This window comes from Vipera berus (assembly GCF_964194415.1).
Source record: "Vipera berus genome assembly, chromosome: 1".
NCBI lineage: Eukaryota > Metazoa > Chordata > Lepidosauria > Squamata > Viperidae > Vipera > Vipera berus.
Window position 1 is genome coordinate 361,437,809 of NC_138202.1, and position 27,650 is coordinate 361,465,458.

At 48.5% G+C, this 27,650-nt stretch overlaps 2 protein-coding genes across 2 annotated transcripts in view; one reads left to right on the plus strand and one right to left on the minus strand.

Moving 5' to 3' along the window:
- Positions 1 to 27,650, plus strand: part of LOC308660171 (dehydrogenase/reductase SDR family member 13-like) — a gene marked incomplete at its 5' end in the record, with an annotated part of 87,342 nt that overhangs the window by 6,990 nt on the left and 52,702 nt on the right. The gene's annotated exons all lie outside the window — the stretch shown is intronic.
- LOC308674119 (dehydrogenase/reductase SDR family member 13-like) lies at positions 1,290 to 20,107 on the minus strand. Its single transcript, XM_081338344.1, has 5 exons — positions 18,843 to 20,107; positions 13,407 to 13,525; positions 8,527 to 8,650; positions 3,593 to 3,904; positions 1,290 to 2,149 (listed from the first exon to the last, which is right to left on the minus strand). Exons 1-5 carry the CDS (start codon positions 18,976 to 18,978, stop codon positions 1,890 to 1,892), a joined length of 951 nt encoding a protein of 316 aa, XP_081194470.1. The 5' UTR covers positions 18,979 to 20,107; the 3' UTR covers positions 1,290 to 1,889.

The following is a 27,650-nucleotide window of genomic DNA, read 5'->3' on the forward strand; positions in this document are numbered from 1 at the left end:
GAACCAGCCTCGTGTCCTCTCCCAAGCTGCATAGACCAGGCAAGAAGGGCACGGGTCCAATAAACATGTGGTGGAGCTCAACCTCCCCATAATCCTGTCCACTTCCTCAGGGGTCACAGAATCAAACTCCTCCCAGATAACATCGACAAGACCGCCCGTGTCCTGATCGTCGGACTCTGCCTTCAAGCTTTACGTTTTTATTCAGCTGATCAAGAGACGTGCTTCTCTAAATGAGAGCAGCCCCTAAAGACAAGAAATCCTTGTATTTATTCTTTCTGGTTACATAAGCAGGCCATCCAGCAAAGCTGATACACATAGGATAAAGATTTCACCCAGTAAGTCTGGCATACTATAGATAAGAGAGCAAAAGTAACAAACATGTTCCCTTTGGGGTGTTTCCTTAAAGATACCGTATGTTCTTGGGAGGGTTGGGACATTGAGTATTTTCCTTGCTGGCCTTTTATGACCCTGCATCCAGGACTTTGCAAGAGCCGAAAGACAGTAGGGCCATCTGCACATTCACAATTGATATTTCCTATACTGTCCCCTAATTCTGGGTCAACAAAGTCACTTCAAGGAAGAAGTTTTGGTAACTGTCCCTGCAACAGTTGGTTAGATGGATAGGCATTGCATTCCATGCCCAGGGAGAGCATGAAGTGATCACTTTTGCTTTCCCCAGTGTCTTCCCACAGCTCCTCCCCCCCACCCCCCACCCGGCTTATGGCAGACTGGGATCTAGCAAAGCGTATGTGTGAGCAAAGAATGGAAGCTCTGACATTCTGCCCCCCCTTGGAAAATGAGTTACTCCTGAAGGGGAAGAGAAAAGAGAGGTTAGACATTCAGAACATGAGTTAGGTTACTCATATTCAAAGATGTTTTGGTAACAGTCTGTTAATGTTGAATCATTATGATGCCTGCTAGCTTCTATCACTAATCAACTTGCCATAGAGATGGGGGGAGGGGTAGAAAGCGAAGGGAGGAAATGGAATGCCAAGAAGCCATTCACGGACCGTGAGAGCCTGGAAACAGACTCTGGAATGCAGCTGGTGGTGACATGGACCTTCTCTGGTGGTCGAAGGAGGAGGTGCTCTACGCGTTGGTGGGTGCTTCTCTTGGCTTCTTAATTGCCTTGCGGGATCCTTTTGTTGGATTCCTAAGTCAGACTATTGACACCGTCCCTGCAACGGATGGGTAGAAGGATAGGTGTTGCATTCTGTTCCCAGGTCTGCGGACTCGGGATGTATAGTATTATTACTATTACTATTATTATTACTATTATTACTTTATTCTCAGTACTCAAGCCCTAGTCTTCTCACCGCAATGTGCTCTACATGGGGCTACCCTTGAAGAACATTCAGAAGCTAGAGCTGGGGCAGAGTACAGCAGCGTGGGTAGTCTTTTGGGAGGGGCTAGAGTGGCCCGTGTTATGCCACTGCTTTGCAGACTGCCCTGGTTGCTAGTCAGCTTCTAGGTGCAGTTGAAAATGAAGGTTTAAAACATGGATTGGGTCCAGGCTACTTGAGGAACCGTCTCACCCTGATGGGCCCACACCACCAGTGTCAGCAGAGGAGAAATGCTGCGGGGCCCATTGGTCAAGGAATTCCAGATGGTGGGATCCAGGAGAAGGGGCTTGTCTGCCCAGGCTCCTGCTCTCCAGACCACTTCACCCCAAGGAGATATTGGCTCCCACCCTCAGCCTGATGTCTTGGGGACCCAATGGAGGAGCTTCAGACTGGAGGGGGGGTTGATTAATTAAAACCCAATCCCACCTCCCCACTCCCTGCATGCCCGGCTTCCACCTGTTCCCACTGGTTTAAATGCTTTGTAACTGTGTTTTCCTACCTTCACCTCAGGAAAAAATTAAGGGGAGAAATTTAAAGTGGACAAATTTAGCTGGTCAGTCCCAGCAGCCTCTCGCTGAATTCCCAGAGCTTCTTGGCCAGCTGGTCATCGCGGGCCTGTCGACTGGGCACCTTCGGCTGGCAGTCCACAAAATACTGCCCGCTCAGCCGCTCGATGCCCTCCTCAGTGGCGCAGTAGATGGTGGTCTGGGCACCAGAATCACAATTTCGGCAGAACAGCTTCACGAACCAAACACACCAGAAGAGCCAACGGGGATACGAGCGTAAAACTTCGGTTTTAACAACTCCTGAAACCAAAGGAAGAGAGAACAGGCAGTGGATGGAAGATTACCCAAGGGGGGGAAGGGAGGGAGATCCTGAATGATCCCTTCGCACAGTACCCGTTTCCCACCGGGAACCATGGGCCGCTTGGCACCCTTTGGGCAACATAGGAAATGTCTCAGAAGACCAAGAGCTCAAGTTGAGTGGGTGAGGATGCCAGCGGCTTTCTCTCTGTGTGTATGTTTGTATTTGTGCGTGTGTGTTTGTGAGCATGCTTGCTTCTTTGCATGCATGAAGTCATTGCAGTGGGGCAACTAATAAATTCAAATAAATAATGTTAAATAACAATGTTCTGATAAAATATTTGTAGCTCAGAGTTGAAGTGTGAGGTCCTTGGTCCACTCTGAGTTTTCTTGCAGGATGTCAACAATGTGACAATTAAGAAACTGCAGCTATTTTACCTTTTGCTTTGACTGTGCTTTTCCTGCTGTTTGAGACATTTAGATGTAGAAGGGGGGAGGAGGGGAATGCTACCACAATAATTGCAGCTGTGTGTGAACACAAGGTCAAGGTTAGATAAAGTTTTGGTGGGTTGAGAAGTTGGGAGGAGAGCCCAGGTTTTAGAATAATTGGTGAATGTGATTTATGACAGCCTTTCTGTGGTGGGAATTGCAACTTGTTACATTGTATCAGGGGGAGGGAACTTCAGTCTTGGGTTCAACTATGTAAGTGCCAATACTTTTTTCCTGAATAAAATGTGCTTTAAGGAAGAAATCTTTGCCTTGAATATCTTTTAATTGGTTTCATGTATCGGAACCGTGACACAGACATTTCATGACTCAACCCGGGAACATCATCAGTGTTAGAAGAGAGAGGGGCTTATGGAGAGGAGGAAGAGGAGGAGAAGGGAGGAGGAGGAGGAGGAGGAGGAGAATGAGGTGGATGGGGAAGAAGAGGAGAGGAAGGAGGAGGAAGAGGAAGGGGGAGGAGGAAGAGCAGGAGGAAAGGTAAATGTAAGCAAAGGAGCAGAAGGATGCAAAGGGGAGAAGGAATAGGAGGAGAGGGAGGGAGGCGGAGGAACAGAAAGAGAATGGCAGGAGGAGGAGGAGGAGGAGGAAGAGCAAAGGATGAGGAGGAACAGGGAGGGAGGAGGGGGCGGAAGAGAAGGGAAAGTGAAGAGGATGTGGAAATGGAAGGGGAAAGCCTCAGCCTTGCTTTAGGCAGTGGGTTGGTCTAGAAGACCTCCAAAAGCCCATCCCACTCTAAGATTTTAGGATTCTATTAGCTCTGGTACCTGGGAGGGTGGGAGACATCTCCCTCCCCAGTGGAACCCAATGGAGGAAACTCCCGGGATGGCTCTGCAGGGGGGGGGTTGAGGGAGCCCCCAGTGGGAGAGAAATGCTTGGCAGAGCCCCAGACGGACCTGGGGGGCTCCATCTTGAGCTTCTTGGAGATGGACTTCCACTCACCTGGATGAACTGCGTAGCTGGTGACATTGGTTCCTTCCAGCCGGTTGGCCAATTCTCGTGAGTGGAGAATGTTGGCTAGTTTGTTGTTGGAGTACGATTGTACGGTCTGCCAAAGACTCTCAGCCGGCTTGTGGATAGTCCAAAAGTCAATCTCCCCAAAGTAATGCATAATTGAGGTCACAATTATAATCCGGCTGGGGGTGCAGCGCTTCAGCCGATCCAGGAGCAGGTGGGTCAGCAGGAAGTGGGCCAGGTGGTTGACCTGGAAACCCAGGTCAAAGCCATCAGCGGTTTGACCGTCCTTAAAGACCCCTGCCAAAAAAAGTAAGCGAATTCCAGGTAGTCTTCAGTTTACAACGTGTCACTTTGTGATCATTCGAAGATACAACAGATGCCCAAAATGTATTTACAACCCAGTTCCAAAGTTGCAACGGCTCCCCCCCCAGTGTTACATGATCACATTATAGGCACTTGGGAATTGGTGTTCACTTTACAACCTGGCCCACCGTCATGTGATGGAGGATGACGGACCTGGGTACAAGCCACAGTGGGAGAGTGGCTTGTTTTACATCGGCAGCCCCATAGAGGTGGGAGCTCTATGGGTGCTGCCCCACCCAGGGTGTGCATCTTGGACCATCCCCGGGAGCAGGCTCGCGCCCCGTTGTGAGAGGACGGGTTGTGGGCTGCCCCTGGGAGCATCCAACCGAGTGGCAGTAGGTTGGTGGATGGCCCAAATGTTCCACTCCTTACCTTCGAACCTCCTGTTGGACTTTTTAACTATTGGACTGCCCTCTCTGGATTTGCTCGGACTGTATGTACCGATATTCCGATACGGACTTGCTCGCCCTCAGGGGTACCCCCCTCTCCTGGGTGCGTCCCGCCCTCTTTTCTATCCCCAGTCTCGATGAAGGGCCCAATTATTGGGACCCTGAGAGATGGCCGGGTAAGGCCAGGGGCTCTCGATATAAATTTAATAAGAGGCCCCTGGTTAATTTTTTAGTCAAATTTTTTAGGGGGTTGGGGAGGGGGGTGGGGGGTAATGGTTGTCTGGCTGTGGGGGGTGGCCATACAACCGTGTTGCAGGCCAGACCTGGGTCTGACGGCGTTTGGGGGGAGCGGGTTGTGGTTACATCTGGGGCTCGGGAGCGGGTCGTGGGATTACCGATTCCCACGACATTGGGGTATGGCAGCAGGCGTATGGACAGAGGGCCGTATCGTTACCGGGAGGGCCGTCTCCGCTGTTTGCAAGCGGTGAGGCGCTCCGACCCTCTGGTTCTTCCCCGAGGTGCCGGGAGCGAAGATGTGCAGCCTCCTGAGCTCCGGCTGGTGTACCTGAATGCCAGGTCCGTGGTTAATAAGGCTCCCCTTGTGCGGGATCTGGTGGAGGGTGAGCATGCGGACCTGGCTTGTATCACCGAGACCTGGTTGGGTCCAGAGGGTGGGGTCCCTTTGGTTGACATTTGCCCACCAGGTTTCCGAGCGTTACACCGGCCTCGGGCTCAAGGTAGGGGCGGGGAAGTGGCGGTTGTTATTAGGGAGACCTTATGTCCGCGGGAGACCACCGTTCTTCAGATAGTCGGGTGTGAGTCTCTCTTTTTGAGGTTTGGTTCGGGGGCACAGTTGGGCTTGCTGCTGGTGTACGTTTCGCCTAGTCACACAGCGGCAGCCCTGCCCGTACTACTCGATGTCCTCTCCGGTTTGGTGATTGAGTTCCCCAAACTTCTAGTTTTGGGTGACTTCAATCTGCCATCCCTGGGAGGGTCATCTGAGTTAGCCCGGGAGTTCATGGCTTCCATGACGGCCATGGACCTGACGCAGGTAATTTCTGAACCAACTCATGAGGGAGGCCACACCCTTGACTTGGCTTTTTTATCTGGACGGTGGTTGGATGATCTTGGTGGGGGCTCTCCATTTATTATGCCCCTGTCATGGACCGATCATCACCTCTTGCGGCTGGTCTTCCGTCTTGCCACCCCCCACCGTGGGGATGTGGAACCAACTAGATGGTACCGCCCCAGACGCTTAATGGACCCTCTCGGGTTCCAGGCAGCGCTGGGATCCCCACCTGCCTCCGTCGCTCACAGCTCGGCGGATGCCTTAGTGGAAGCCTGGGAAAAGGCAGCCACTGAGGCACTGGACCGAGTTGTACCCCTGCGGCCCCTGACCCGGTGCAGATCCCATCGAGCTCCATGGTTCTCCGCGGAGCTCCGGGAGATGAAGCGTCGGAAACGGGGCCTAGAGAGCTGCTGGAGGTCCAGCCGATCCGAATCCGACCGGTTGCGGTTAAGAACCTATATTAGGTCTTATCTCGCAGCGATGAGGGCAGCGAGGTGTAATTACTTCTCTGCCCTCATCGCGTCCGCAGATAATCACCCGGCCGCCCTGTTTAGGGTGACTCGCTCCCTCCTTAATCAGGAGGTGAGGGAGGATCCCTTGCAGGGTCGTGCCGAGGAGTTTGGTCAACATCTGTCGGATAAAATCGCTCGGATTCGGACCGGTTTGGACTCCAGCTGGGCAGAGTCTGACGATCAGGACACGGGCGGTCTTGTCAATGTTATCTGGGAAGAGTTTGATTCTGTGACCCCTGATGAAGTGGACAGGATTATGGGGAGGTTGAGCTCCACCACATGTTTATTGGATCCGTGCCCTTCCTGGCTGGTTTATGCAGCCAGGGAGAGGACACGAGGCTGGTTCCAGGCGGTGATATCTGCTTCCTTGAGTGAGGGTAATTTCCCCACCGTCTTGAAGGAGGCGGTGGTGAGACCTCTCCTCAAGAAGCCTGCCTTGGACCCAGCTGTCTTGAACAACTTTCGTCCAGTCTCCAACCTTCACTTTCTTGCGAAGGTTGTTGAGAGTGTGGTGGCGCATCAGCTCCCTCTGGTCCTGGATGAAGCGGATTATCTAGACCCGTACCAATCGGGTTTCAGGCCCGGGTACAGCACGGAGACGGCATTGGTCGCTCTGGTGAATGATCTCTGGAGGGCCCGGGATAGGGGATATTCCTCTGTCCTGGTCCTATTAGACCTCTCGGCGGCTTTCGATACCATCGACCATGGTATCCTGCTGCGGCGTCTCAGGGGATTGGGAGTGGGAGGCACAGTTCTTCGGTGGTTCTCCTCCTATCTCCTGGGACGTTCGCAGTCGGTGTTGGCAGGGGGGCAGAGATCGGCCCCTAGGTCTCTCGTTTGTGGAGTTCCTCAGGGTTCGGTTCTCTCGCCTCTCCTGTTCAACATCTACATGAAACCGCTGGGTGAGATCATTCGTGGTTTTGGAGTTGGGTATCATCAATATGCTGATGATACCCAACTTTTCATTTCAACCCCAAACCACCCCAGTGATGCCCTCGCTGTGATGTCCCGTTGCCTGGAGGCGGTTCGGGTCTGGATGGGGAGGAACAGACTTCAACTCAACCCTGACAAGACTGAGTGGCTGTACATTCCGGCATCCCGGGACATTCAAAACGTTCCATCACTTTCTATGGGGGGTGAGTTTTTACCCCCCGTAGATAGGGCTCGCAACTTGGGAGTCCTCCTGGATGCACAGCTTACCTTAGAAGATCATGTAGTAGCCGTGACCAGGGGGGCTTTCGCACAGGTTCGCCTGGTGCGGCAGTTGCGGCCCTATCTAGACCGGGATGCCCTGTGTACGGTCACTCATGCGCTCGTGACCTCTCGTCTTGACTATTGCAATGCTCTCTACATGGGGCTTCCCTTGAAGACCACTCGGAGGCTCCAACTGGTGCAGAATGCGGCCGCGAGAGTTGTCTTGGGAGTTTCCCGGTACTCCCATGTTACACCTTTGCTCCGCGAGCTGCATTGGTTACCAGTTGTCTTCCGGGTGAGGTTCAAGGTCTTAGTGATGGTTTTCAAGTCCTTACATGGCATGGGTCCGGAATACCTCGGGGACCACCTGCTGCCGGCGTCGACTCCCCTCCGCCCCGTGCGTTCCCACAGAGAGGGCCTCCTCAGGGTGCCTCCAGTCAGAGAATGTCGACTGGTGGCCCCCAGGGGGAGGGCCTTCTCTGTGGGCGCTCCGGCTTTGTGGAATCAGCTGCCGGTTGAGCTCCGGATGGCACCGGATCTCCGCTCCTTCCGGCGCGGGTTAAAGACCCATTTATTTGAACAAGCTGGCCTGGCCTGATGGGGAATTACTTAGGGTTTTAATATTTATATATATATTTTATTGTTTTTATTGTGGGCAATAATTTAATTCTTTTTTAACTTTTGTACTTTTGTAGTTTTAAGATATGCCCTGTTCACCGCCCTGAGTCCTTCGGGAGAAGGGCGGTATAAAAATTTAATTAAATAAATAAATAAATAAATAAATTTACAACATTTTTGTCGAAGAACGGAGTTTACATCCAATTTTCAGCAAAAACTCCCCATAGTGAACAAATGATTCGCTTCACGACTGGCTCAACAAAGGTCATGAAATCATAGTAGTCACAGGGGTGACCCACTTTATAACTATCACACTTTACAACCATAATGGTCATAAGTTGTAGATTATCTCTAAAGCACCCAGTTTGCCCTAGTGGTTAAACCTAGAAAGCAGGAGGTTATGAATTCAAATCCTGCCTTAGGCATGAAAGACAGCGGGGAGACTTTGGGCCAATCACCAGGAGTCTGAGGGTTCTAGTCCCGCCTTAGCTGTGAAAGCAAAGTCGATCATTCTCTCTCAGCCCAATCGACCTCACAAGGTTGTTGTTTTGAAGAAAATAGGAGGAGGAAGGCGTGCTGGATCTGTTCACCGCCTCGAGTTACTTGTAAAAATAATAATAAAGGCGGGATACCAAAAGCAAATGACCACAAAGAGGAGAGAGCTGCTTCTGAAGTCACGGCCAAACCCCCGAAGGAAGAGAAATCTCAGAGACCCACACAATATTCCCACTTCCTCGCTCAGATACGCCGGAGGGGGGTCTGCTCGGCACCCACCGGCATTGTTGATGAGGATGTCCAGACGGGGCTCAGATTTTAAGAAGGTCTGTGCAAAAGCACGCACAGAGTTGAGGTTGGCCAGATCCAGGATCATCAGGATCACCTCCGAGTTCCCGCTTTCCTGGAACAGGAGCAGAAGGAATCCTGAGAAGAATCGGGATCGGGTGCAGCTTCAAAGGCTGATCCCAGTTTACTCGCCTTCTACGTATCTCTGTTCACCTCCTGACAATCACTCCAGGTGTTGTGTAATAAAACAATACAGGCAGTCCTCGACTTGCAACCATTCGAAATTACAATAATGCCCGAGAAAAGTGATTTACAAGCGATCCTCACCATTTCAACCATCGCAGCATCCCCAGGGGCCATGTGATCAGAATTCGTGTGCTTGGCAACCAGCGTTATTTCTCACAGTGGCTGCATCCTCTTTGTGATTGTCCCAAGAGGATTCCCACAAGCAAAATCAATGGAGAATCTGGATTCATAAAACAAGTGCGGTGATTTGCTTAATAAAGGGTGTTATGTAGCCGCAAAGGGCCTTACCCAAAGAAGAGGAGGGGGTCAAGCTATTCTCCAAAGGACCAGAGGGCAGGACAAGAAGCAATGGATGGAAACTAATCAAGGAGAGAAGCAACCTGGAACTAAGGAGGAATTTCCTGACAGTGAGAACAATTGACCAGTGGAACAGCTGGCCACCAGAAGTTGTGAATGATCCAACACTGGAGGCTTTTAAGAAGAGACTGGACAGTCACTTGTCTGAAATGGTTTGGGGTCTCCTGCTTAGCCAGGGGGTTGGACTACAAAACCTCCGAGGTCCCTTCCAGCTCTGTTATTCTATAATAACATACCACAGTCTTACAGTCAAGAATGAAGAAGGGCAGATAAAATGGATGAGTTTTATTAACCAGAACCAAATCGATCACGCAGATCCAACAAAAGCACTTTCAGGAATGCAGCTGCCCCCCAAAATATGGAGCCCCCCCGGACAGAACCCGGACAGGACTGGCCAGAATTGAAGGCAAAGCTCTTCAAGTGGGGAATGGCTGGGGGTCCGCAGGGCGATCGGGGTTCATCGGAAGAGTTGGGATCTCGAATTCAGTGTAATTGATTGGTTGGAGAGTGCTGGCTCCTGCATGAGGCAATCTGCCCTCTGATTGGTTGCCATGGGTGCAGAGGGGGAGGTTCCCTTCTTTCCCGCCTTTTTCTTCTGTGTCCTCTGTGTGCTGTTAAGATTTACCTCACAATGTTCCTGTGTTCCTGACAGGTATATTTATATTTGTACTTATATTTATATGTATAGTTATAATTTATATTTATATAGTTAGAGTTACAGTTGTGCGCACTGCACAATTCCTTGACAGGAACAAACAATAACACATATAGACCAAGAAAGTCTCATTAAGAAATTTCAATTCACACCAGAAGCAGTTAAAGGATTTTAGCTTCCTTAGATCATGAATTATAACATCCCACTGCAACTCTATGGCACCATATTATGGTGATTTTAACATGGTTTTACCCTGTTTTAATATTATAACTCATTTTTTGTATTGTCCACCTATTAAATATACAGGTAGTCCATGACTTATAGCTACAATTGAGTCCAACATTTCTGTTGCTAAGGGAGACAGTTGTTAGGTCAATTTCTTGCCACAGTTGTTAAGTGAATCACCACAGTTGTTAAATTAATAAGATGGTTATTAAGGGAATCTGGCTTTTCCCTGGACTTTGTCAGAGGTCACAAAAGATGATTGCATGACCCCAGGACCATGCAACCATCGTAAATATGAGTCAGTAGCCAAGTGTCTGAATTTTAATCACATGACCCCAGGTGTGATGCAATGGTCATAAGTGTGAAAAAGGGTCATAAGTCACTTTTTTCAGCGCCGTTGTACCTTTGAACAGTTACTAAATGAACTGTCGGAATAACATCTCTCCCACTCTGACTCTATGGTGCCATATTATGGTAATTTTAACATGGTTTCACCCTATTTTAATATTTTATCTCATTTTTTGTATTGTCCTCCTATTAAGTATGACTGCAATTGAGTCCAACATTTCTGTCACTAAGTGACACAGTTTTTAGGTGAATTTTGCCCTATTTTATGTCCTTTCTTGCCACAGTTGTTAAATGAATCACTGCGGTTGTTAAATTGGTAACATGGTTGCTAATTGGTAAAATGGCTTTCTCATTGTTTTTGCTTGACAGAACGTCTGAAAAGAAGATTGCATGACACCGGGATACTGCGACCGTCATAAATGTGAGTGAGTTGCCAAGCATCAGAATTTTGATCATATGACCATGCTGCAATGGTTGTTAAGTGTGAAAAATGGTCATAAGTGCCTTCAAACTTTGAACAGTCACTAAATTAACTATTGTAAATCAAGGACTACGTGTATAACAGCTCTCCCATTTCAACTTCATAGCGCCATATTATGGAAATTTTATTATGGTTTTACCCTAACTTAATATTTTATATTTATTGTACTGACCAGTCAGTAAAAACAAGACCAGGAGCTGACTGTGGTTCAGACCATGAGCTTCTCGTTGCCAAATTTAGTCTTAAACTGAAGAAAGTAGGGAAAAGCACTAGGCCACTCAGGTATGAACTAAATCATATCCCTGACGAATATACAGTAGAGGTGACAAATAGATTTAAGGAATCATATCTGACAGACAGAGTGCCTGAGGAACTTTGGACGGAGGTTCGCAACATTGTACAAGAAGTAGCAACTAAAAATATCCCAAAGGAAAAGAAATGCAAGAAAGCAAAATGGCTATCTGAGGAAGTGTTGCAAATAGCTGAGGACAGGAGGGAAGCGAAAGGCAAGGGAGAAAAACAAAGATACGCCCAACTGAATGCAGAATTCCAGAGAATAGCCAGAAGAGATAAGAATGCCTTCTTAAATGAAAAGTGCAAAGAAATAGAAGAAAACAATAGAATAGGGAGGACTAGAGATCTCTTCAAGAAAATTGGAGAGATGAAGGGAACGTTTCATGCAAAAATGGGCATGATAAAGGACCAAAATGGCAGGAACCTAACAGAGGCAGAAGAGATTAAGAAGAGGTGGCAAAATTACACAGAAGAACTATACAAGAACAAGCTTAATGTCCCTGATAACCACGATGAGGTGGTCACTGACCTCGAGTAAGACATCCTAGAATGTGAAGTGAAGAGGGCCTTAGGAAAGCTGAGCAACAACAAAGCTAGTGGAGGTGACAGTATTCCAGCTGAGCTTTCCAAAATCTTAAAAGACGATGCAGTAAAAGTGCTACACTCAATTTGCCAGCAAATTTGGAAAACTCAACAGTGGCCACAGGATTGGAAAAGATCAGTTTACATTCCAATTCCAAAGAAAGGCAATGCCAAAGAATGTTTAAACTATCGCACCATTGCACTCATTTCACATGCTAGTAAAGTTATGCTTAAAATCCTACAAGCTAGACTCCAGCAGTATCTGGATCGAGAACTACCAGAAGTACAGGCAGGCTTTCGAAGAGGCAGAGGATCTAGAGATCAAATTGCCAACATACGCTGGATCATGGAGAAAGCTAGAGAGTTCCAGAAAAACATCTACTTCTGCTTCATTGACTCTGCTAAAGCCTTTGATTGTATGGATCACAACAAACGGTGGCAAATTCTTAAAGAGATGGGAGTACCAGACCATCTTTTTTGTCTCTTGAGAAACCTATACGTGGGCCAAGAAGCAACAGTGAGAACTGGACACAGAACCACTGATTGGTTCAAAATTGGGAAAGGAGTCCGGCAAGGCTGTATACTGTCGCCCTGCCTATTTAACTTATATGCAGAGCACATCATGAGAAAGGCAGGGCTAGATGAATCAAAAGTTGGAATTAAGATTGCCGGGAGAAATATCAACAACCTAAGATATGCAGACGATACCACTCTAATGGCAGAAAGTGAAGAAGAAATAAAGAGCCTCTTATTGCAGGTGAAGAAGGAGAGTGCAAAAGTTGGGTTGAAACTAAACATTAAGAAAACCAAGATCATGGCATCCAGCCCTCTCAATTCCTGGCAAATAGATGGGGAAGAAATGGAAGTAGTGACAGATTTTATTTTCCTGGGCTCCAAGATCACCGCAGATGAGGACTGCAGCCAAGAAATTAAAAGACACTTGCTCCTGGGGAGGAAAGCCATGGCAAATCTAGACAGCACACTAAAAAGCAGAGACACCCCCCGCGTCAACAAAAGTGCGTATAGTCAAGGCTATGGTCTTCCCAGTTGCAATATATGGCTGTGAAAGTTGGACCATAAGAAAGGCTGAGCACCAAAGAATTGAGGCCTTTGAACTATGGTGCCAGAGAAGACTCTTGCGAGTCCCTTGGACTGCAAGGCGATCAAACCAGTCAGTGCTAGAGGAGATCCACCCTGACTGCTCTTTAGAAGGCCAGATCATGAAGTTGAAACTCAAATAGTTTGCCCACTAATGAGATGGAAGGACTCACTGGAGAAGAGCCTCATGCTGGGAAAGGTGGAGGGCAATAGAAGAAGGGGACGACAGAGAATGAGGTGACTGGATGGAGTCACTGAAGCAGGAGGTGTGAGCCTAAATGGACTCCAGAAGATGGTAGAGGACAGGAAGGCCTGGAGGAACGTTGTCCATGTCACGATGGGTCGGACACGACTTCGCAACTAACAACAACATTGTACTGACCACTTACTTGATATACACATATTTGTTCCTACTTTAAACTTACATTTGCATCTGCCTGTATACTCTATTTTATCTGCACTGCATATAAGGAATTGCATGATCTCGGTAGATGCCATGCGCTAAATAAGTAAATAAAAACCATCAGGAAAAGCCCTGAGTGCTGAAGAACGGAAGGAAGGAGAGACCGCACGGCAGGTGTTTACCCGTCTGATGTCGCACACAGCCGATTCTCCTCTTGCTTTGTCACGGCAGGCCAGAATGACACGGGCGCCTCTCCGGGCCAGATCCACCGCTGTGGCCTTCCCGATCCCTGAATTTCCACCTAGGAAAGGGCAGAGAAAGGATTCACAGAGATCGCCCAGCCTTTGATGGGGACCCAGGAGCCGGGCCTGCATTTGTGTGCCTGCAGTTTTTGTGGTGTGTCACACATGGAAGCATTTGTGTGGCAGCGTTTCTCAACCTTGGCAACTTTAAGACAGGTGGACCTCAACTCCCGGAATTAAAAGCATCTTAAAGTTGAGAAACCCTGGCTCAGGGCGTGATTTCCACAACTCTTTAAGAGCAGTCTTACATCAACAAAAAAGAATAGCTTAAACTCATTCAGGGGTAATACAAATAGTCCTCGACTTACAACCATTATTTTAGTCATCGTTTGAAGGTACAGCAGCACTGAAACGTTTTTCACAGGGTTCTAATATTTCAAACATGAAAATCGAACACTGATTTTTTTTCCTGCTGTGTGGTTTTTACCCAATTCCGACATCCAACAATCCATGGGATGGTTGAAGTAGAGTTCAGCATTGCTGACTGAGATGCCTGGAGTCCCTTTAAAATGAATGAATGAATGAACCTTTCTTGTCAAAGTACAACCATGTATACATTGAGATTGGCTGAGCCTCCCTTCGTGCCCCCACCCCCAACTTACAGTGACACAAACCCTCCATCTTATTACACCATGTGAGTTAATTGCACAATGCACCGGCCTCACAAGTCAATCATGCATAAAGTTTATAAAATTATTTCCCGTTCAAAAGCCTAACAGCCCATGGATAAAAGCTCTTCTTCAGCCTGTTGGTACGGCTGGCTATACTCCTGTATCTCCTACCGGATGGTAGGAGAGTAAAGAGATACCGTCCAGGGTGTGAGTCATCCCTGAGAATCTTCCTCACTCTTCCAAGGCAACGAGCCCTGGCGAGGTCATCCAGTGGTGTCAGGGAACAGCCCACAATGTCTTGTGCTGTGCTCACCACCCTCTGTAATGCTTTCCTGTCCGCGGCTGTCAGACCAGCATACCAAACCACAATACCATACGAGAGGACGCTCTCTGTAGTAGATCGGTAAAAGAGGGTCATAAGCCGTTGTTCTACCCTTTTCTTCCGCAAGACCCTGAGAAAGTGAAGCCTCCGTTGGGCCTTTCTAGCCACCTGGGTTGTGTTAACTTTCCAGGTCAGATCTTCGCAGAGGTAGACTCCCAGAAATTTAAAGGAGGAAACTCTCTCCACACAGTCCTCCCCGATGTAAAGTGGGGCAGGTTCCTCCTTTTTCCTCCGGAAGTCTAGCACCATCTCTTTCATCTTGCCGATGTTCAGGTGCAAGTGGTTGTTACAACACCATATGGATAGGTTTTGTACCTCCGCCCTGTATGCTGTCTCATCCCCACCTGTAATAAGACCCACCACGGTCGTATCATCTGCGAACTTAATTATCATTGTAGATGGGTCGGATGATACGCAGTCATATGTATACAAACAGTACAGGTAGGGGCTAAGCACGCAGCCCTGTGGTGAGCCAGTGCAAAGCTTCAGGGGGGGTGGACAAAGCAGACCCGACCCTCACTGTTTGTAACCGGTCCCTAAGAAAGTCTTGAATCCAATTGCAGATGGAGGGGGAAAATTTCAAGTCAGTCAGCTTCTTGATGAGAGTGCTCGGCAAAATGGTGTTGAAAGCCGAGCTATAATCAACAAAAAGCATCCTGACATAACTTCCAGGTTTCTCAAGATGATTTGGTACAGAGTGTAAAGCAGTAGCTATGGCATCGTCTGTCGACCTGTTCCCCCTGTAGGCAAATTGATGTTTATCGAAAAACAGTGGGAGGCATGTCCTGAGATGTTGGAGAACCAGTCTTTCGAAGCATTTCATGACTACAGACATTAATGCAACAGGTCTGTAGTCGTTCAGGCACTCAACTGCAGTTTTCTTGGGGACTGGGACAAAGGTAGCTGCTTTCAAGCACTATGGTACACATGCCATTTGCAAGGAGATGTTAAAAATCCTTGTCAGGAGCCCTGCTAATTGGTCGGCACAATTTTTAACCACTATCCCCAGCACCCCATCTGGGCCTGCGGCTTTGCTGGGATTCACAGCCTTCAATACAGCTCTCACTTGGTGTTCACACAGGGTGAGTGGCTGAGAGTCAGAAGGCCGGCCAGCAAAGGCTACGGGGTCTGGTCTTTTCACCTCGTAGCGAGCGAAGAAGATATTCAGCTCCTCAGCCAACTAGGCATCGGTGTTAACCATGCTCCTCATACTGCCCTTGTGGTTGGTTAAGTGCTGCAGTCCCTGCCACACTTGCCTCGGATTGTTGTCTGCTAAGTGGTTCTCCACCTTGTGTTTATATTGTTGTTTCACCATCCTAATGCCTCTTCTGAGATTTGCCCTGGCCTCTCTGTATGTGTCCCTGTCCCCTGCCTTAAAGGCAGAATCCCGGGCTCTCAGGAGTGCTTGTACTTCTGCAGTTATCCAGGGTTTACAGTTCCTGTAAACTCTAATGCACTTTTCTGTTGTCACACTATCGGTGCATGTTCTAATATAACAGAGTACGGCCTCCGTGTATATATTCAGGTCTTGATGTTCGAATACACTCCAGTCAGTGGTTTCAAAGCAGTCCTGCAACTGGCGGAGAGCACCCACTGGCCAGGTTTGGACCCTTTTCGTGACTGCCTGAGTTCTTTTCCTGAGAAGGACATACCTTGGGCACAACAGGAGTGAAAGATGGTCAGATGTACCCAGGTGGGGGAGAGGGAAAGCTCTGTATGCCTGTTTCAGATTGGAATACACGTGGTCTAAAGTGTTCTTCCCTCTGGTGGGAACTTGCACATACTGTACAAACTTGGGGAGAACTGTCTTCAGACAAGCTTGATTGAAGTCCCCAGCCACGACAAGAGCGCCCTCTGGGTGAGTTTGCTGCTGCCTGGTGATGACGTCCTACAGCTTGGAAAGTGCCATGCTGCCATTGGCATCAGGTGGAATATAAACAGCTGTAATAATTACCACAGTAATTTCTCTAGGCAGATAAAAAAGCCTACATATAACAGTCATCAGTTCCACATCTGGGGAGCAATACGTGTACACTAATCTGCTGTTGGCACACCAGTCACAATGTATATACACACAGAGTCCTCCTCCTTTGCTCTTACCGGAGCCTTTATCTCTGTCAGAGCGGTGAATGACTCGGCTTGTCAGCTTCACTGCTGCATTCGGTACATCTGGATGTAGCCAGGTCTCCATTACAACCATCACACAACATTCACGGAGAAGCCTGCTTGCTGCCAACTGCAGCTGTAATTCGTCAATTTTATGGATGAAGGATCTGGCATTGCTCAGAAGAAGACTCGGTAATGCTGGTCTATGAGGCTGCTTTTTGAGTCGAATCAGTATCCCAGCCCTGCAGCCACGTTTTTGCTTTCGCTCCTTTCTCTTTCTCTTACGTCGTCTTCTCCCCGGCCCGAAGACAATCCATGGAGATCCTGGAGGCCTCGCTATGCAGTTCAGTATGTTATGGGACTGCTGAAAATCGCTGGTAATTCCAGACTGCCTTGCAAACCTGATGTTTAGCAGCTCTATACGTGTGTAGGCTAATTTAGCCTCTTGCACTACACTGTGCACACTCATCCATACACTCACTAAACCAATCACCACACACCAGTAGGTCTCTCAAAGGACCACTTTGAGAGGCAAATAAGTTTAGCAATAATAATAAAAATGAAAGGCATTTCAAAAAATGGGATGCAATGTTCCTGTCAGACCAGAAGATGGCACAGGTCTCCCAACACTGGCTCTGCAGGATGTCACTTTACCCACACGTTTCAAAACAATTTGAAGGCCAATCATGCATTAATGGAGGGGTGTCAAATTTCCTGATTGTGAGAATAATTAATCAGTGGAATGACTGTCTCCAGAAGTTGTGGGTGAGTCATTATTGGAGGTTTTTAAGAGGAAACTGGACAACCATTTGTCTAAAATGAAGAGTTTCCTGCTTCAGGGAGGGGGTTGGACTAGAGGACCTCTAAGGTCCCATCCAACCCTGATATTCTGTTTTTGTATGTGTGTCATGCTTCAGTGATTTTCCTTTTATTTTAGCCTGGATTTATCCTTAATAATGCATTTGAGGGCATTCTAGTCAAAGGAACAATCCTATGAAGTTTTATTTAACATCTGTTAAAGTATGTGACTTTGGCACTCCTTGCTACTGCAAAAGTGGTGATTAGTTGCTGATTATTGTGTCTGCTCAATTTCTTTTCCTTTTCCTTGGAGTCAACGGAAACCTTTATGGAGAACCGATTTGGTTTCATGGTTACGGCCACACGTTACAAGAATGGAGAACTGTGAGTTCAAATCCTGCTTTTGGCCATGAGGACCAGCTGAGTGGTGGTGGTGGTGGTGATGATGATGATGATGATGATGATTAGAGTTGGGAGGGACCTTGAAGGTCATCTAGTCCAACCCCCTGCTCAGGCAGGACACCCTATACCATTTCAGACAAATGGCTGTCCAGTCTCTTCTTAAAACCATCCAGTGCTGGAGCATTCACAACTTCTGGAGGCAGGTTGTTCCACTGATTAATAAATCGATTGACTATTTTTGATTACTTCCACTGAATGATTTTGGGCTGGTCATCTTTCTCCTCAGCCCTAGGAGGGAGGCTTTGGGAAGCCACTTCTGTAACTGTTATGGCAATTTTCCTCCTGTTTTATGCTTTGAGGGCTGCTTTTGTTCTCTGAAAGCAAACGTTTAGTATAAACTAGGGAGAACTCTTCCAATCATTGGGGGGCTGCCATAGAGAAAGGGGGGGTCCATCTGTTCTCCAAAGAGCCGGAAGGCCGGACAAGAAGCAACGGATGGAAACTCGTCAAGGAGAGGAGCAACCTTAGAACTAAGGAGGAATTTCCTGACAATGAGAACAATTAACCAGGGGAACTCCTTGCCTCCAGATGTTGTGGCTGCTCCATCGCTGGAGCTTTACAGGAAGACAGAAGACAGTCAAGAGACTCCTGCTTGAGCAGGGGGTTGGACTAGAAGACCTCCAAGGTCCCTTCCGGCTCTGTTAATCTGTTCGCCCTCCCGAAGTCTGGCCACCCCTGGACTTTCTCCCCTGCGCCCTTCCGGCGACTGCCCGGCTCTTCCCCGTCCCCTCCTCTCGGCCTCAGGAAGGGGGGAGGGTCTCAAGGGGCGAGGCAGCCCCCGGGGACGGCTGGTCTCTGCGGACCCTCCCGGTTCCCCTCCCCCCCTTTGGGGTCTCACCTGCTTTATTCCAAAGGGGCTTTTTTGGCCGGACTTTCTCGCTTTCGTTAATGTAACCCCCCCCCAACCTCGACCCCCCCCCCCGCCTCGGATGGGAGCGCAGCAGCCCCCGGAGCTACCTGTGATGAGAACCGTCTTGCCCCGCAGGCTGACCGCGTTCCGGCACCGGGTGGCCAAAGCCAAGTTGTAGTAGAGCAGCGCGCAGAGCCCCAGCAGCCCCGCCGCGCCCGCCGCCAGCCCCGCCGCCGCCTCCATGGCCCGCTCGCCCGCCCGGCCCCGCTCCCTTGCCCCGCAGCCCGGGAGCGCTTGGCCTTTACCGGGACGGTCCCCGCCCTGGCCCGCCTCCCGCTCCTCCCCCGTGGGAAAGCCACGGCCACGGGCAGCGCTCCCAATCTCTCGCCCTCCCTTCTTCCCCTCTTGCGTTAGGGAGGGAGGGAGGGAGGAAAGAAAGAAAGAAAGAGGGGAGGGAGGGAGGAGATGAGAATAAGAAGAAGGAAGGAAGGAAGGAAGGAAGGAAGGAAGGAAGAAAGAAAGAAAGAAAGAAAGAAAGAAAGAAAGAAAGAAAGAAAGAAAGAAAGAAAGAAAGAAAGAAAGAAAGAAAGAAAGAAAGAAAGAAAGAGAAAGAAAGAAAGAAAGAAAGAAAGAAAGAAGAAGGAAGGAAGGAAGGAAGGAAGGAAGGAAGGAAGGAAGGAAGGAAGGAAGGAAGGAAGAAATGCTGTCTGGGGAATTTGGGAGTTGATCCACACATCTTAAACTTGCCAAGGTTGCAAATTCTGCTTTACAGTTTGCCCAGAGTCACTGTTGCAACATGGGCAGCTTTATAATGCTTAACAGTCAATAAACATCTTATAAATAATGGCACGTAGATGCTTGCCTCATCCTAAGATGCAAAAGATGGCTGTTGACATAGGATGGTGTTACGGGGCTTTCCCGGGCAAGGGCAGGGGTCAATAACCACCCCTCTGAGGGCAGCATTGTCTGTACAGATGTCAATAATAGTAAGAATAACAGTATAAAGGAGATGGAAGGGACCCTGGAGGTCTTCTGGTCCAATCTGCTGCTTAAGCAGGAGACGCTGTATCCATTCATTCCTATCTCTTCTTAAAAGCCTCCAGTGATGGAGCACCCACACCTTCTGGAGGCAAGGAGTTCCACTGGTTAGTTAGTCTCACTGTCAGGAAATTTCTCCTCAGTTCCAGGTTGCTTCTCTCCTTGATGAGTTTCTATCCGTTGCTTCTTGTCCTGCCTTATTCTGCTTTTGAGAATAAATTGACCCCCTTCTCTTCTTTGAGGCAGCCCCTCAAATATTGGAATATCATGTCTAGTCCTTCTTTTGTTAGACTTGAGACACACCCAATATATCTAGTCCTGCAATCGTTTATTTTATTTTTTTAGCCTCCAGCCCCCTAATCATCTTTCTTGCTCTTCTTTCTACTCTTTCCAGAGTGCGAACACCTTTTTTACATCGTGGTGACCAAAACTGGATGCCTTATTCCAAGTGTGGCCTTTCCAAGGCATTGTAAGGCGGTGTTGACACTTCAGCTGATCTTGATCCTCTCCCTCTGTTCATGCAGCCTAGCACCGTGTTGGCCTTTCGGGCTGCTGCTGCTGCTGCTCATGGTCAAGTGATGGTCCACTAGGACTCCAAGGTCCCTCGCACAGTTCCTGTTTTTAAGCCAAGTCTCACCCAATCTGTATTTGTGCCTTTGGTTTTTCCTGCCTAAGTGTAAGACTTTCCTTTTCTCCACGTTTAAACTCATTTTGCTGGATAGGGCCCATTGTTCAAGTTGGCCAAGATCTTTTTGGATCCTGAGCTTGTCTTCTGGGGTGTTGGCTACTCCTGCCAGTTTGGTGTCTTCTGCAAATTTGATGGGTTCCCCTTCAATTCCCTCATCTGAGTCATTGATGGAGATGTTGAAGACTCCTGGGCCTAAGTCGGAACCTTGTGGTACCCCACTGCTTACTTCTCTCCATGTGGATGTAGTGCCATTGAGGACTACTCATTGAGTATGGTTTGTCAGCCAGCTACAGATCCATCTGGTGGTGATTTTGTCTATTCCACCTTTTCCTAGTTTACCAAGGAGTAGGTTGTGGTCCATTTTGTCAAATGTCTTACTGAAATATAAGTATACTATGTTGACTGTGTTTCGCTGGTCTACTAGTTTAGTCACTTTATCAAAGAATGAAATAAGATTGGGTTGGCATGACCTGCCCTCGTTGTGTACTGTCGCTTTAGGTCAGGCTAGGTTTTTCTTCTCATCCTCCTGAGGGAACATAATGTATCTGTGTTGATGGGTTTGGTGAAGACTTTCATATCCTTTCTTGTAATCTTGACTCGCCTATAATCCACCTCTCTATTTCAATGAGTGGGTGGAATTCCTGCAAAGGAACTTATTGGTCCCTATTTTCCACAGTGCAGCCATGTTTTTGTCTGTCGAAACCTTTGTTGTATAAGGAGGTAGTTGGTCAGGTGAGCTATTTCAAATACAAACTGTAGCTCCCTATGATTGTGGAAGTTGGATCTTAAAGAAAGCAAGATAGGTAGGAAACCGACGCGTCTGAGCTGTGCTGTCTGAAATGGTATAGGGTTTCCTGCCTGAGCAGGGGGTTGGACTAGATGACCTCCTAGGTCCCTTCCAACTTTATTATTATGTTTATGTTTATGTTTATGTTTATGTTTATGTTTATGTTTATGTGACTTATATACCGCCCTTCTTCCGTAGGACTCAGGGAGGTTCACAAGGAATTTAAAATAACAATACACATTACAAAAGTTAAGAACAATTAAAATAATTAAATTTAGTCCTTGAATAAAATAAAACCCCTATTAAACTCCAATTAAAACCCAATTAAATAAAATTACAATTAAAATTCTCAGTCTTATAAGGCTCCTGCGCATCCCTTGGACAGCAAAGGTGACCAACAAGCAAGTGCTGGAGCACATGACACCAGACATGTCACTGGAAGGCAAAATCCCCCAAACCGTGTCTCACTGATTTTGGCCGTGTCCCACGGGGGAATTCAGTGGAGAAACAATTATGCCTTGGAGAGTCAGTGGTAAAAGGAAACTAGGCCGTGAAAGAACACGGTGACTGGACACCATCAAAGCTGACACCGGCCCGAGCAGAGAACAACTCAAAGAAGTAGTGCAAGATTGGAGGACGAGGAGAGACGTGGCCCGTAGAAGTACCAAGAGTCTATAACACAATAACAGAGTTGGAAGGGATCTTGGAGGTTTTGTAGTCCAACCCCCTGTCCAAGCAGGAGATTCCGTATCATTTCAGAGAAATGGTTGTCCAGTGTCTTTCTGAAAGCCGCCAGTGATGGAGCACCCACCCCTTCTGAAGGTAAGCCAATCCACTGGTTGATTGCTCTCACCATCAGGAAATTTTTCCTTAGTTCTAGGTTGCTTCTCTCCTTAGTTTCCATCCATCGTTTCTTATCTTGCCTTTGGTGCTCTGGAAAATAGTTTACCCTCTCATCTTTGTAAAAAGGTAAAGGTTCCCCCGCACATGCGTGCTAGTCGTTTCTGACTCTAGGGGCCAGTGCTCATCTCTGTTTCAAAGCCGAAGAGCCAGTGCTTGTCCGAGGACGTCTCCGTGGTCATGTGGCCGGCATGACTAGATGCCAAAGGCGCACGGAACGCTGTTACCTTCCCACTGTAGTGGTCCCTATTTTTTTACTCGCATTTTTACGTGCTTTCGAACTGCTAGGTTGGCAGAAGCTGGGACGGGTAACAAGCGCTCACTCTGCTACGCGGCACTCGGGATTTGACCCGCCAAACTGCCGACCTTCTGATCGACAAGCTCAGTGTCCTAACCCACTGAGCCACCGCGTCCCTACATTATCAATATATAAAACATCTTATAAATAATGGCATATAGATGCTTGCCTCATCCTAAGATGCAAAAGATGGCTGTTGACTTAGGATGGTGTTAGGGTCTTCCCGGACAAGGGTTGGGATCAATAACCCCACTCTGAGGGCAGCATTGTCTGTACAGATGGTAATAATGTGAGGTGTTCTCACGAGTGAATCGTTAAAGGAGCTTCCAAGCAAAAAGCATCACGCAGAGATGCAATCATATTAGCTTTATTCATGATAGATCAAAGAGAAAGAAATACTTGGCATGAAAGCATTCATGCCTGCATGTGAGAGAGAAATAAAATAAAAGAAAACAAGCTAGCATTACATGACTAAACTAGGGATTAGGAGTAGAGATAGAACTGGAGAATAGAACTGGAACAAGAATTAGAACAAAGAACAGCCCCTCGTGCAGAGGTATTTATGGGGGGTCTTGGCCCCTCCTTGACCATAAAACTCTCTCGCCAATGGGGCTGTGGGTCCGAGACCCTTGGCTCATCAGTGGAAGCAAAGAAGCCTCTTTGCCTCCATCTGATGATCCTTTTGGGGAACTGCCAATGGCTGGCACTAATCATCTAACAATTCCCCTTCTTGCCAGCCAATGACAGGGACCAGTGAATGTATGTGAGGGGTGAGCAGGTGTCATGGACATGCATAAAAACATTCAGAAGGCCAAACACAAACGCTTACACAGAAGGTTGTGCCGGTCAATGGGAATAGGCTTGGTAAACAGATCAGCTATCTGGTCAGCTGTATTACAGTGCTCAACATGTATAAAACCCTTTTTGGTAAGCTGCCTGACATTTTTATAGCGTATGTCTATATGGCGAGATCTGGAGCCTACTGCATAAGCCTCCGAGATTGCAATTGCGGCAGTGTTGTCCTCTAGAATTTGGATGGGCAGAGGGGGAGATGCCCAGATGCTTGTTATCAGTTCATTGAACCAAGTCAAATCATTGGCCGTGTCTGACAGGCTGGCAAATTCAGCCTCGGCCGTGGAGCAAGAAATAAATTTTTGCTGCCTAACATGCCAATGTATTGGGCAGCCATTTAGCAATATGAGGAAACCAGAAGTGCTCCGTCTAGTTTTGGTGTCTCCGGCCCAGTCTGCGTCTGAGTAAGCGGAGAGCTGGGCCGTCTTCCCCTTCTCTGGTTCTAGCATAAGGAGAGCATCAGCTGTGCCCTTTAGGTATCTAAGCACCCTTTTAACAGCAGTCCAGTGGAATTCCTTTGGGTGTTCCACGTTCCTGGACAATAGATTTACAGCTAAAGCTATGTCAGGTCTGCTCCAATTACTGATGTATAGCAAGGAGCCAATCACAGATCTGTAAAGCGTGTTATCTGTGAACTCAGGACCGTCCTTATGGGTGTGGTTGTAAAAGTCGCTTTGCATTGGGCTATGCGTAGGATTAGATTCTGTCATTTTGCATTTGGCCAGTAATTCCTCTATCTTTTCTTTTTGAGATAGAGCGAACCCCCCTTTAGTGGCCAAAATATGCACACCCAAGTACTTGTCAACCCGCCCCAAAGACTTCAGAGTAAACTTTTCTTCCAGGGCCTTGGCAAATTCATCACACCTTTCCTTGTTAGGCCCTACATATAATAGGTTGTCCACATAAACTAACACCCGTTCTGTGGTTCCCTTGGAATTGCGTGTGAAAACACATTGATCTGCATGAGATTCTGAGAAACCAACTCGTTCTAAACTCTTTCTAAGACAGTCATACCATAATTTCCCTGACTGCTTAAGACCATATAACCCTTTGTGAAGCAACCATGTATTTTCCCCTTCTTGCTGGTAGCCAGGAGGAGCTCTCACGTAGATCTGCCGGTCCAGGTTGGCGTGGAGGTAAGCCGTCTGGATGTCGAATTGGAAGACTTCTTCTCCCAGAGCGGCTGCAGTCACGAGGGCGGCCTTGACGCTCTCTGCCCGGACGGTTGGAGAGTAAGTCTCCGAGTAGTCCTCCATATAACGTTGAGCGAAGCCCTGGGCTACCAAACGGGCCTTGTATAGGTAGAGGCCATTGGCAAGTTGTTTGGCCTTGTAAACCCACCTTGTGCCAATGACTTTCCTCTCCTTTGGAGGTTGCTGGGGGGTGAAGACCTTGAGTTGTTTTAAGCTCTGCATTTCCTTCTCCATCGCGAGCTGCCATCTCTCCTGCTCCTCGATGGGCAGCTCCTGGATGTCAGAGAAGGATTTTGGGGTGACCACAACGCTGTTGACAGACGCGATGTGGCCAATGTCAATTCTCTTTGGCGGGACCCCTTTGTTGGACCGCTTTGACCTCCTTACCTTCTGCCACTCACCGCTCTTTTCTTCCGCGGGTCTCTGAGGTGTCGCTGGGGGTGAAGACGGCGTGTCTTCCTCCATGGGACTGGACGCATCTTCGTCTTGTTCCTCGTCGGTGGCAGGGTATGTGGTCGTCTCAGGTGATGTCGTGGTCGGTGTGTCTCTGCTGGGTCGGTTGGCATATGGGCTCAGATCATTTGAGTGGATCTGGGTCCAATTGGAATCCTCTTCGAAAGAGGCAGATTGGGAAGTCACAGGTCTGCCCCCTTCTCCCAGGAAACGATAGGCCTTGGAGCCAGGAGCATAGCCCAAGAACCTTAGTCTCTGGGAAACAGATCTCCCCTTCTTCCGCAGCTGCTTGGGGATGTGCACCCATGCATAGGAACCAAACACACGCAAATGTGCCAGATTTGGTTTCCTACCGTGAACCAGGAAATATGGGGTCTGGTTCACAACACTGCTCCAGGTGCGGTTTAAGGTGTAATTGGCATAATGGACCGCCTCTCCCCAGTATGACTCTGCGACATTAGCGTCCGCAATCAGACTACGCATCATGGTTTGCAGGATTCCATTCCTTTTCTCAGCTACACCATTTTGCGAAGGCGTGAATGGTGCAGTTAGGAAATGGCGGATGCCCTTACGCCTTACCCAGTCCTGGAACTTCTGAGACATGAACTCAGCCCCGCGATCGCTCTGCAATTGTGCGATCTTGGTCTTGTACTGGGTCTCTACGAAGTTGTACAGTGACTTTATGGCGTCAAAGGCTTCAGATTTTTCTGTGAGAGTATACACGTGGCCGTATCTTGAAAAATCATCAACGGCAGTGAGAAAATACTTTTTCTTTCCTAGGGATGGTGTGAAAGGCCCAACCAAATCAACATGTACTAGTTGGTACGGATATAGAGACTTACGTGATGACACCTTTGAGGTCGGGGCAGCCTTCCTCTTTGTTTTCTTGCAAATGGCACAGTCCAGAAACACGTCACAGTCCTTGAGCTGGACTCCCTCAGCAAATTCTCCCATCTTTTTAACTACAGGGAAGCTTGCATGACCCAGCCTTCTGTGCAATAAGTGGGCGCACTTATCATGAAGCCGCTTCCCTACTGACACCCTCTTGGCTCTAGTTGCTTTGAGTGGTGCTGTAGGTGCCTGCTGAGATTCAGGCTCCTTGCCCACAGAAAGCCTTGGGGCAGGCTGTGGTGGCTTGGGAGAAAAATATGGTAAGCCGTTTATGATTGTAATATTTCCAATGACCCTCTGGTCCCTGGTGACATGACCTCCCCCCCTTGCGAAATAAAACTTCCACTTTGTCATCGTCACACAATTTGGTAATGCTTAATAGGTTGTTGGCTATGGAAGGGGCGTGTAAGACACCTTCAACTTTCCCAAGACCAGGTACAGAAACAAACCCCTCCCCAACAACTGAAGCAGTATCACCGTTTGCAACCGTGACAGATGAGTTAATTTTCTTTAACCTTTTAAAACCTTGACTCATATTGGTAATGTGAGAAGAAGCTCCAGAGTCCAGTAACCATAAGTCAGTGGAGCTATCAGCCTTTGTTGTGGGGGTGAGGGAACAAGTATGCAGAGAATTTCCCTTGCCCCTGCCACGCCCCCTTCCTTGCCCCTTGCCCCTTACTTGATTGGGACCACGTTTAGGGGCTTGATGTTGATGGGGGCAGTCTTTCTTGAGGTGCTCCTCAGAGCCACAGATGAAACCCTTTTCAGTTCCTTTATCATTAAAAGGGAAAGGTATCCCTCTAGTGGACAAGGAGGGAATTTTTTCTTGTTGATTATTTAGTAACTCCAGATGGGCGTGCCTGGAAACCATGTGATCCGGGGGAGGGCGTTGTTCAGGATTTCTCCCTTCTTCCCATGAGGCATTGGGGGGGCGGAGCCCAGATTTGCCGGCCGGCATCTGGTTCTTGTTGCTGCAAGCACATGGATTTTCATCGTTGCCTGATTTTCTTTGCCCTCGCTGGTCATGAAGACCTGAAGAGAAGGTAGGAAGCTGCGGGGGTTGATCGTTGGGAGGCTTCAGGCTGGACCCCCCCCCGGCAGTTGGGCCCTGGGGAGAGAATAGGAGGCCTGGGGGGGGGCTGGGCACCCCTGATGCTGGCGCCGCTGTCTTGCTGGCCTCTAAGGCAGTGGCCAGGGCTTGCATGGCTGTCTGGAGAGCCGTTGTAACAGTTTTGGCTGGACAGACCTCATTGTCATCATAGCACTTTAGGCTTTGTGGGGGGGAGAAATCAGGAATATGCATGCTGCCTTGGTCGGATGTCAGGAATTGCATGTCATTTCTGCTGTATGCCAGGGACTGCTGGCTATTCTGGTTGGATGCCAGGGACTGCTGGCTTTCCAGGCTTAAAAAGTCTTTGTCTCTGTTAGACCGTGTGGGGTTATAGGGGGCCGCCATCTTGTTTCCTGTTCCAGACCATGTGGGCGGAGCCATCTTGTTTCCGCTTGCCCCAGGAAGCTGTAGCTCACAGCTGGGGGGGGCGGGTTCGCGCCAAACATCCTGGGGTCCCGGGGTCACTAAGGGTGGCGGACGCCATATTTGGAGGCCTCGTGGCGGCTAGGGAAAGACTCACCGCGTGTTCGGAGGCTTCCTGTGCGGTCTCCTGGGCTGTCCCCTCCTTCTCCTGCATTGCAAAGATCTCTTTAAGCAGCTCTTCACGTTCCTGTGCAGTCAGCTTACTCACGCGGCGTTTGGTCTCAGCCAGGTTTGTTTCTGCAGCATCTGAGCAGCCTTGGACAGTCTGCAAACCTTGTATG

Coding starts and splice junctions, on each gene's coding strand:
- LOC308674119 (XM_081338344.1), bottom strand. CDS start 18,978: ATGGAGGCGGCGGCGGGGCTGGCGGCGGGCGCGGCGGGGCTGCTGGGG. Junction 8,651..13,406: donor CTGTGTGCGACATCAGACGG/GTAAACACCTGC, acceptor CTCCTGTTCCAG/GAAAGCGGGAACTCGGAGGT. Junction 3,905..8,526: donor CATCCTCATCAACAATGCCG/GTGGGTGCCGAG, acceptor TTTTTTTGGCAG/GGGTCTTTAAGGACGGTCAA.